At 36.8% G+C, this 10,738-nt stretch overlaps 1 protein-coding gene across 3 annotated transcripts; it reads left to right on the top strand.

The window, feature by feature from the left end:
* Window positions 1–5,771: 5,771 nt before the first annotated feature.
* Window positions 5,772–7,038, top strand: LOC118747463 (methyltransferase-like protein). 3 transcript variants are annotated; one of them, XM_036481513.1, is made up of 2 exons: window positions 5,772–5,908; window positions 6,113–7,038. In XM_036481513.1, the coding sequence occupies exons 1-2, from the start codon at window positions 5,787–5,789 to the stop codon at window positions 6,930–6,932; spliced, it is 942 nt and encodes a 313-aa protein (XP_036337406.1). In that variant the 5' UTR covers window positions 5,772–5,786; the 3' UTR covers window positions 6,933–7,038. The 3 variants fall into 3 exon arrangements, with proteins under 3 accessions (XP_036337406.1, XP_036337405.1, XP_036337407.1); XM_036481512.1 differs by having other exon boundaries at window positions 5,887–6,050; XM_036481514.1 differs by lacking the exon at window positions 5,772–5,908 and adding an exon at window positions 5,941–6,030.
* Window positions 7,039–10,738: the final 3,700 nt, after the last annotated feature.

Genomic DNA, 10,738 nt, shown 5'->3' with positions numbered 1-10,738 from the left:
TTAATTCAATTAACACTTTGAAGCTTAAATAATACATGTAAATTACGGAACTATTTCCGTTTCTAACGGGTGATTTTTTAAGAGCTTGATAACTTTTTTTTTAAAAAAAAACGCATAAAATTTGCAAAATCTCATCGGTTCTTTATTTGAAACGTTAGATTGGTCCATGACATTTACTTTTTGAAGATAATTTCATTTAAATGTTGACCGCGGCTGCGTCTTAGGTGGTCCATTCGGAAAGTCCAATTTTGGGCAACTTTTTCGAGCATTTCGGCCGGAATAGCCCGAATTTCTTCGGAAATGTTGTCTTCCAAAGCTGGAATAGTTGCTGGCTTATTTCTGTAGACTTTAGACTTGACGTAGCCCCACAAAAAATAGTCTAAAGGCGTCAAATCGCATGATCTTGGTGGCCAACTTACCGGTCCATTTCTTGAGATGAATTGTTCTCCGAAGTTTTCCCTCAAAATGGCCATAGAATCGCGAGCTGTGTGGCATGTAGCGCCATCTTGTTGAAACCACATGTCAACCAAGTTCAGTTCTTCCATTTTTGGCAACAAAAAGTTTGTTAGCATCGAACGATAGCGATCGCCATTCACCGTAACGTTGCGTCCAACAGCATCTTTGAAAAAATACGGTCCAATGATTCCACCAGCGTACAAACCACACCAAACAGTGCATTTTTCGGGATGCATGGGCAGTTCTTGAACGGCTTCTGGTTGCTCTTCACTCCAAATGCGGCAATTTTGCTTATTTACGAAGCCATTCAACCAGAAATGAGCCTCATCGCTGAACAAAATTTGTCGATAAAAAAGCGGATTTTCTGCCAACTTTTCTAGGGCCCATTCACTGAAAATTCGACGTTGTGGCAGATCGTTCGGCTTCAGTTCTTGCACGAGCTGTATTTTATACGGTTTTACACCAAGATAACACAAACCCAATTGCTGCGAACGGCGACGAATCGACATTTCACGGTCTTCAGCAACACTCTCAGAAACAGACGCAATATTCTCTTCTGTACGCACTGTACGCATTCGTGTGGTTGGTTTAATGTCCAATAAAGTAAACTGAGTGCGAAACTTGGTCACAATCGCATTAATTGTTTGCTCACTTGGTCGATTATGTAGACCATAAATCGGACGTAAAGCGCGAAACACATTTCGAACCGAACACTGATTTTGGTAATAAAATTCAATGATTTGCAAGCGTTGCTCGTTAGTAAGTCTATTCATGATGAAATTTCAAAGCTCAGTATATCCAGTAAAAAAACTGTGGTGAAGTCCTTTATGGGGATAAAGTTTCCAGAGGTGAAATTTTAGGTAGCACACAATTTCTTACACGCATGGTTGCTTTTCAGCACTCATGAAAGAAACTTAAGAAATATTTGAAAAAAAAGTTCATATAGTACATTAATTTTGAAAGAAATACCATATAATGTATGTACTCTGGTTAATAATATCAAAAAATGTATTAGAACCACCGTTTAATGTTATATTTGATTCAAATTAATATTGCTGCCCCGAACGCTCTGCGCCTTGCCACTGAATAATAGGTTTACTTAAAATTACATCCGTGGTCCTTGTTCTTTCTGTATCGCATCGTGGTGAATTCACATTTCTCAGAAATTTGACAACAAAACAAAACAAAGCGAGTATTTTATTTGCTAATTTTTGCGATTTCTATTGTTTAATGTAAATTTGTCTTTTTAGGATATGTCGAGCCAACGAAGAAGGCGCAGTTGGAAAATTGAGTAATTAGTAATGAAGTAGCAGGCATATTTGGAAAATTATGCCGATAAGCAGGATGGAATTTGGGAAAGTAAGTGCATGGTTGCAGCATATCTATGTATAAAAAGTATTTAATTAAATTGTTTATAGAAATGTTATAAATCGAGTGGCTCATTTACGATGTGCTCCAAACATTTGGCGAACTTTTTTTCGCCTTTTCAGCGTGCTAAGTAACAAGTTAAGATGACTGCCATCACGGCCGGTAAGAAACCGCAAGCAAAGGGCAGACAACCTTCCAGGAACCTGCCTCCTGTCCCCGAGCCGAAGCTGCAGTTCTGCAAGAGCAGGTCAGCAAATTGCTACCCTGATCAAACGTAAACTAAAGCGCACTGCTGTGATTGCACTCCGTAAATGTGAAAACTTGGTGCATGCTGAGAAATATCAAACAAGAAAACTCTGTGATGGACGCCGTGAGATGGAGTAGCGCTGTGTGGCAAAGAAATACGGCCAATTCGACGGGCCTGAAAAATCCAAATTGGCTTTTGTGATCCGCATCCGCGGTATCAACAAAGTTGCACAAAAAGTGCGTAGTTTTACAGTTCTGTCTTCGCCACATTAAAACGGTGTGTTCATCAAATTGAGCAAGGCAACCATTAATATGCTACGTATGCCGAACCCCCTATATGGGGTTATCGAAATCTTAAATCAGTTTGTGAATTGATGTACAAACGTTGAATGGTCAAGCGTGTCCCAATCTCTGCTTTGTGATCGAACGCAAATTTCGCGAAGCGCACGAAATTCAGTGCGTTGATTCACTTCACTTCAAGAAAGCCCCCAACTTCCTGTTGCTATTCAAGCTCAACACATCAACCCGAGGCTGGCGCAAGAAGGCTAATCACTACGTTGAGGTTGGTGATTTCGGTAGCCGTGAGGATAAGATCAACAAATTGCTGCACAAGATGGCTTAAAGAAATTGTTGTTTTGTATTTAAGTAGACAATATAATTTGGCACATCTTCAAAAGACGCCCAAGCAAAAAAAAAAAAGAAAATTAAAAAATTCCTGAAGTTGTCTTTTCACGGGTCGATTTCTGTCGACTGGAAAATTTACTTAAGATATCGACTAGCCAAAACGCTTATATTTTACGGTTGAATTGCAATTTACACGGGTAGATTTTGGTTAAACGACAAAAATCGACCGTGTAAAGGCAGCTTAAATAACGTTCAAATTAATCACCCCCTTTGAGATTGAAAATACCAATAACCATTTCATAATTTCGAAAATTATTCCATTTATATTTGTTCTTGCATTTTCCACACCACTTGTGAGGTATGCTTTTACGCGCGTTACCGATTTTTTGTTTAATGTGCTCGGTTGCCCAGGAGGCCTATTTTCACCTTTACAACTTAACTTAAACAGAATTAAAACTAAAACATGCAATATATAAAGAAAATTAAAAGTTGTCTTACATCTAGTAAACTTAAAAAATTGCACATTAAATTCATTTTTCATTATAAAATAAAATTAAATATCACAATTCAGTTTACAAAATGTGGTCTGTTTGCACCCGCAGTAAGTTCCCATGAAGCCTAGCCTAAATTCAGAATTGAAAAAAAAAAACGAGCAAATGGGGTCGGAAACTACTAGCCCTAAAAGCATAATGTGGAAAATGTTTGAAGAGCTGCGAAATTGTATTGCAATAATAAAAATAACAGTGCATAAATTGGAAAAAATGGTTTTTGTTTTGCTTTATAATTTTTGGGAATATTGGTTCAGATGGAATTTTTTTATTTGTTTGGTTTTTCAGCTCGTTAATGAAGCACCCAGGGTTGCACTTACTGTCTATGAAAATGTTTCGTGAAGCGTTCCAAAATTAGCTCCGAGCAACTAAAAGTTGGTTAAGCTTAAATGAAATAGTTTTTTATTAAATATTTATTCCTGGTATTTAGTAAAAAACATCAATACTAATGTATGAAAAACAAAACATCAATGCTAATGTATGAAATGAAGTAAATAAAAATCTACGAATACATTCCATCAATATTTTGTCATAGAGCCATTATTAAATTTAGACATAACTTTGTCAGGCGTTGGTACCTACGTATATAGAATTAATGCGTTGGAGAGAGATAAATATACAAGTTCAACGCGCTAATTTAGGTACCCTTGTATGTATATACCTGTTACTCGTCTGGCATATACTCCAACTGCGAAAATAATGACAATTATAATTTATGTAGATCCCTGGATAAAAGATTGTCACAAGTTACTTTCGGTAACTCACGATTGAAGTTTGGAATGCAATTTCTCAGAAACACGACTACAGATTTTCTCCAAAGTGTCGGAGAATGCTATGTACTAGTTCATGAAATTCTTAAATTATCTTATTTTTTTAGTTTAGTGTCAACCATTTATGAGTTTAATAAAATTTTGTCGTATACGACATTTGTCAAAAAATTTGCAGTCAGTTTTAGTGATATACACCAAAATGTGATAACAATTTTTATAAATTAACCATACTTTTTACTAATCAGCCTAATCGTGAGTTTCGCCCGAACAAAATTTCGCCAACAATTTTTTCATCCACCTGTAGTGAACACACGCAAACGAAAAGTGACCCGGTTCTAGAAAATGAAACTCATGATAAAGCTGAATATGTCGGAAACTAAAGAAGAACAGATAACTCTATTTGAAAGATCTTGATTAGTTTAGTACGACAGCAACGCAATTTGTACCAAATAACCGAAAAAATTTTAGTCAATTAGTCGGAAACTAAAGAAGATATCCAAAAACCACAAATTGTCAAAATGACGCTTCCGGCAATTTTCCATCGAGGGGACGATATTTGAATAGCTTTGTATAGTTACCAATAGTCAGTACTAATTTGTACTGGAACCTGCAAACTTTTACTGGAAAAGTGTATGATAACCCAAAAATTTGCAAGAGAGCACTGAATCGAGAGCGTAACAACACGAGAGAGCTGCAAATTCTTGCTAGTGAAATTTTTACTAGCAGAAATTAGCTAGCAGAAGAAGAAGAAGAATAAATGTCAAAAGAATATATAAAAAGTGGTGTTACTAGCTCAATTGATTTTGTGTATGTGTTTCTCCGCACGGCGTCTGATATCAAATTGAAAAATTTTGTTTGAATTTCTACTCACACTTACAGGTTTTGACAGTTTATGCCGCCAAAGCAAAAACAAAATACACGTAAATTTTTGTTTTTGTACTCCTGCAATCACCTTATATTGATTCGCCTTGGCACAAACAAAAGTAAAGTGAGTGGAAACAAAAATATTAATGATGTACTGGACAGTGTTAGTGCTTGTGTGTAAAGCAAAGAGTTTAAAACTGATTTATAAATAGTAAAATGTTTACAGCAGATTGTCAAAGCAGTGCAACAACTGTTCACTTGCAAGTTATTGCTAGTTTTGTGTTCAATAAGTTCTTCTGCTAGTTTTCTCTTCTTCTCAATTTAACGCTCTATTTTGCTTTTACGCTCTCGCTGCAATGTTACTGTTACTATACAAACCTAATGTTACTCGCATATTTTCGAGCCTGTATGTACATTTTCGGGAAAAAGGTTAAAAAGTGTATACATCTGCTGAAAAGATATTTTCGCAGATTCACAATTTATTTAAAATAAATCTATTAGCCCAATCTCCAATTCCATGTGAATAAATCTCCCCAGTGCTTAAATAATTTTCACCACATTAAATAGCTGCACAACACCCTAATTGCCGAAAAAGCGTTGCTTGCAACACTAGTCCTTTATGGGGACCAAACTTGGCGAAAAAAAAATAGCTAAGTTTGTTTACTGGATATACTGAGTTTCAAAGCATACTGAGCATCTTTCTCTTTGACACCATGTCTGAAATCCCACGTGATCTGTCAAATACTAATGCATGAAAATCCTAACCTCAAAAAAATCACCCGTTATTCAGCGTTTGCTTCCTTCCAGCAGCTGTCAGCAGAGAACGTTTACGTTCTCTGATCAGAAGAAGCAGCAGCTGTCAACGCATATATGTAAACATGAGGAAAATACGTCTATTTATTTATTTGACATGAGTGCATTGGGAAATGAGGAAAGTCCTGCGGAGCTGACTGACACTGATGAAGATAAGCGTCCAAAATTTGGAAATCGCTTCCTGACTGATGACAATGATGTCTTTAAGCACAATGCTTGGTAAATATCTGAAGTTTACATACAATTTTACTTTGAAATACCGTCAGTGCTCAGAGTGGGAGCACACGCGCTATCGGAAGAAACCAGCTGCTGGTGGTAGATTCTTAAACAATCCACGTGATGTATATGAATTTAATGCTTGGTATAGCTTTTTAATTATCGTACTACTAATCATATTATTCGCTTATTCTTAACCATCCACAGGGACAATGTGGAATGGGACGACGAGCAGGAGCGTGCAGCGCTTGCGGCGGTAAGCAAAAATTCCACTGAGAAAATGAAAGCGGAAGATAAGGAAAAATTTCAAACTGATGCCGATAAGTTTTGGGATTCTTTCTATGGAGTGCATCAAAACCGTTTCTTCAAAGACCGTCATTGGTTATTTACGGAGTTCACAGAACTTGCTGCGCCGCAAACAGATAACGTGGAAGAACCCAGAAGCATATTCGAATTGGGCTGTGGTGTGGGAAACACTATATTACCTATATTGAAATATAGCCAAGAGCCGAATTTAAAAGTTTATGGCTGTGATTTTTCTGCACGCGCTATTGAAATACTACGCACGAGCAAGGAATATGATTCCAAACGATGCGAAGTGTTTGTCATGGACGCTACCCTTGAAGAATGGCAAGTTCCTTTTGCTGAAAACTCATTGGACATAATTGTGCTTATTTTTGTACTATCTGCAATTGAGCCGGCGAAAATGAAACTTATTGCTGATAACTGCTTCCGTTACTTGCGACCAGGTGGCTTGGTGCTTTTCCGTGACTACGGGCGTTATGATATGGCGCAGTTGCGTTTCAAGAGCGGAAAATGTTTGGAAGATAACTTCTACGTGCGTGGTGATGGTACAATGGTTTACTTTTTTACCCAGGAAGAGGTACGAGAACTCTTTTGTAAAGCTGGTTTCGTAGAAGAGCAAAGCATTGTGGATCGACGATTGCAAGTCAACAGAGGTCGAATGCTTAAAATGTATCGGGTATGGATACAAACGAAATTCCGCAAGCCGGTGAAGGAAAATTAACAACCCTCCGAAATGCCAAAATCCGAGATTTCCTTTTATATACTGCTCAAAGGTTGAACCTTTAATAAATTAAAACAAAACAATAAATGACTATACATATAATCTATTTCGTGCATTTAGCTGTCAAAATGCGAAAGTTTATGATCAAGCGTAAACTTTGCATAATTTCAGAAAATACTTTCGGGATTAAAATTGCAAAAGTTGCACCTGCAAACGCAAATCGGTTTCTAGAAATAATTTCAACTTGCATGTACACTGCCATGTCTAACCGCACTTTATCAAATTTTCATTTCTGCTAAAACGCTGTCCGCTGTCAAATCGATCGAGTGTTGCCGTGTGACACAGTTTATGGCGTATTTGCAAAGAACGTAAATGTATAAAGGCCCGTTTACATACAACTTTGGCGTTGCGTTGGCGTTGGCGTTGGTTTGACAGAACGCACGTTAAAAGAATGCTTGCTACAATGAACGCTTGGCGGCGAATCCTTGGGCCACTAAATTAACATATTAACGACAGATAAATTAATATTTCATATCAATAATTGCATTAAAAACGATATTTCTTGCCCGCACTTGATTAAAAAGGAAAAATATTTCACATAATTTTATTTATTCGCAACAGCTGACGAGCGACGCACGCGAAAAGTTGAGAGTTGGCCATCTTTTTGCTTTGTGTTGGCGTGAGCGTTGTCGAATTTTGGCTATGTGGACGGCTGCATTTGAATTCATGTATTCATAGTCAGCTGTTGAAGCGACGCCAACGCCAACGCAACGCCAAAGTTCTATGTAAACGGGCCTTAAGAACAAAGAACGTAACTCTATTCAATATATATATATCTATGTATGTATATCTAGATTTACGTTCTTTGCCAATGCAAGGCGTATTCATAAGAGGTGGGGTCAAATTTACGTGTTTGTTGTACATTCGTGGTAATTCAAGCTTTCATTGTGGGCATAATTTGTCATTGTAATTTTAGTTTTTGCTCTATCGGTGCCACCTTGTATGAATTTCTATTCAGCCAATCTCACCGAAATCAAAGAACGTAAATTTACGTTCTTTGTTTTAGATCCACGTTCTTTGCTACTTTGGGCACAATTGTAGGCAAACGGCAACGCTGTCTACCAGTGTTGTTCGTTTATGAAGAAAAGCGAAAACCTGATAGCAAAATCCGAGTCAGTTTTCGAGTGAATTTCCAGGTAAACGGGGTTTGACTGCGGCAAATTGTTTGCAGCGCCGCGTTATTGTTGTTGCTCTTTGTGTGATTGGGAAAAAATTTCCATAGATAAAATTATTGTATCTAAAATTTACAGTGCTAAATCATAAATAGAGCTGAAAATTTGTAAGTGCTAAGTGATAATTCACAAGGGCGGTGGCTGCAAATTGACGAATTCGACTTAAAAAGCAATTTATGTGTGGAAAAATTGATGAAAAAATGTGGTAGAAGACGGTGATTCACACACATCCATATACAAATACAATTGCACACCTGCGAATGTGGTGTACAAAGTACAACAAAAAAGAAATGTACCGAAAAGGGAATTGTCACAACTGCATTCGATATAAGTTACAAATTATTCTAAACGCGATTGGATTCTTGTTTAATGGAAAAATTGATATTTCGCGCTATTAGAAGACGCGACAATGGAAAATCTGTGAAGTAAAGAACTGAATCTTGTGATATAAATATTTCTAGCAGCATCTTTAGATTTTGTTCAAGTTCCACAACTGTGTAAAAATTGGAACGTGCTACATTTTTGTGCATATTTTCTTACAAACTGCAGTGAAAAATCAAATAAACGAAAAGTAAATAAATGTGAAGAGCACCAGAGAAGTGCTATAAAACAAAAGTGAAAATTTTAAAATCATAAAAAATATTCAATAAGATTATCTCCCATTTATCGTTTATGCCTTCAGTTTACGAAAAATTTGTTATGTGAAAACTGTTCGCGAAAAATGTCAAATTTGCAGTGAATAAGTTCATGTCGAAAAGACGGAAAATCAAAAATAAAAGCAAGGCCGTAAAATGTGCGAAGAAAATCGGGAAAAGCATGCAAAAGAAAAATTAAAAAACAAATAGAAAATCGTCGACAAAACATAATTTTGATTCGGAAAAAAATGTCTTGCTAAAAATTTAAACTTGGTTTTTATTCCCACCTGCTTACAACCAATAAATATTACTTATTTAATTAATCAGCTGCCTATCTGGTTACTTCCCATTATTACGTTTCTTACACTTTTGAAACTATATTCATCACGAGTTCCTTGGTATTTGAACCTGATTTATGTGTGCAAGGCAATGAATTACAACCACAACAACCAAATCTATTGCTGCACATGAATAATAAAAAAAAAAACAATTGTATAAGAGCTGCAGCAGTAGAAGTAGTCCGCAAAGTGGACGTCGGGGCGATTGCAGTAGGAAAAAAACAGCGTAAACTCCTCAATCGCAACCACTAGCGTCACTATCGTCATACACTTGAATGTGTGAGGAGCAATTGTGGAATTGGATTTCAGTTTCGGCTTTATTACCAGTTTGCTTTAGATACATCCATACATACATATGTATTTTCTTTCCGGTCTTACCTGAACGCACCGAGCATTGCGTTCTACCTGCTCGTCGTACTCTTGCTTGCTTCTCGCATTCTTTATACACGCATACATTTCACATGGTGGAATTATACCATGTACATTTCATAAATTAATGTTTCATTTCTTTTGTAACCATTCTTTTTTCGTTTCAATATAGAAACCTGAGTGTATTTGAAATATCTCCTAAACCCGCCTGCATTTTGTGTCGGCGGTTGTGTTCTACCCCACCAAAAAACCAGGAGTAAGAAGTACATACATACATACATATATGAGTACACTTTTTTTTTTTAAATTGTGTGCAAGACCTGCAAAACTCTTTCGTTTAAGACTAATAAAGTACTCTTCCATAGAGCGCTGAGTAAGAATATTGTGAAAGCAACCCAACAAAATTTCGGATCTAAAATTCATTTTTGTGGATTCACTGCTTGGGGTTGAGAACTAATCGCAAAACTGGCGGAGGAAGCAGCAGAAAGCGCCAACAAGATGAGTTGGGGAACGCAACTTTGGGTGAGTACCTATTTGAAGTGTTTTAAAATTGTTGCGAACGAATAAAATCCTTTACAGTTTTTTATTCCCAGAAAGACATCCTGTTGTTTACTTCTTTACATATAGCACATCATGCATAAAAAGTGAGCTTAAGCTCCGACTCGATTTTCAGTACGAATTCTCGAGCTTAAGCTCACTTCATCAGCGCAAAAACTGAGTTTGAGCTTAGGCTCACTTTTAATGCATGAGGCCCATACACATATATTTTTTAAACTTAGGAGTGTTAATCATTTTTTGTTAAGACCTAATTGTAAATGCTAAGTATGACATAGCTTGGTATGGTTTGGAGGCGTTGCTTTTGTTGGAGGCCCGGATTTATTCTAGTTTGGAAACAAAAACCAAAAAGGGAATAAGGAACATCAAACTCGGATTCTTAATTTCCCCAAAATGTTTAATAGCATGATAATAAATTGATTGTTAATGATCATTTCTTGCCTACAAAGCTCCTACTTATTTGACAAAATTTAAATTTTAAATAAAACATCTTGAGTTTAAATTGGTTTTCATCACTTTTAACCATCGTATATACTTACAAGTATGGAATCCTATGCCCCTTTTTGTCTATTCTCTTTCTAACAGCGGACGTGCCTGCCAAACAGCGGACGTGCCTGCCAAACTGAAAAGCATGATGGCGGCAGTGTTTGACAGGCACGTTCGACGATGCGAACGGC

This window comes from Rhagoletis pomonella, unplaced genomic scaffold, assembly GCF_013731165.1.
Source record: "Rhagoletis pomonella isolate Grant_MI unplaced genomic scaffold, Rhpom_1.0 Rhpom_scaffold_00012, whole genome shotgun sequence".
In the NCBI taxonomy this organism is placed as follows: domain Eukaryota; kingdom Metazoa; phylum Arthropoda; class Insecta; order Diptera; family Tephritidae; genus Rhagoletis; species Rhagoletis pomonella.
The sequence above is the reverse complement of the archived record's forward strand: the minus strand, read 5'-3'. Positions and strand labels throughout refer to the sequence as shown.

Bases quoted from the DNA above. Each gene is read 5' to 3' on its own strand.
- LOC118747463 (XM_036481512.1), top strand. From the start codon at position 5,887: ATGTCTTTAAGCACAATGCTTGGTAAATATCTGAAGTTTACATACAAT. The intron at 6,051-6,112 runs GTATAGCTTTTT...AACCATCCACAG, and splicing joins GTATATGAATTTAATGCTTG to GGACAATGTGGAATGGGACG.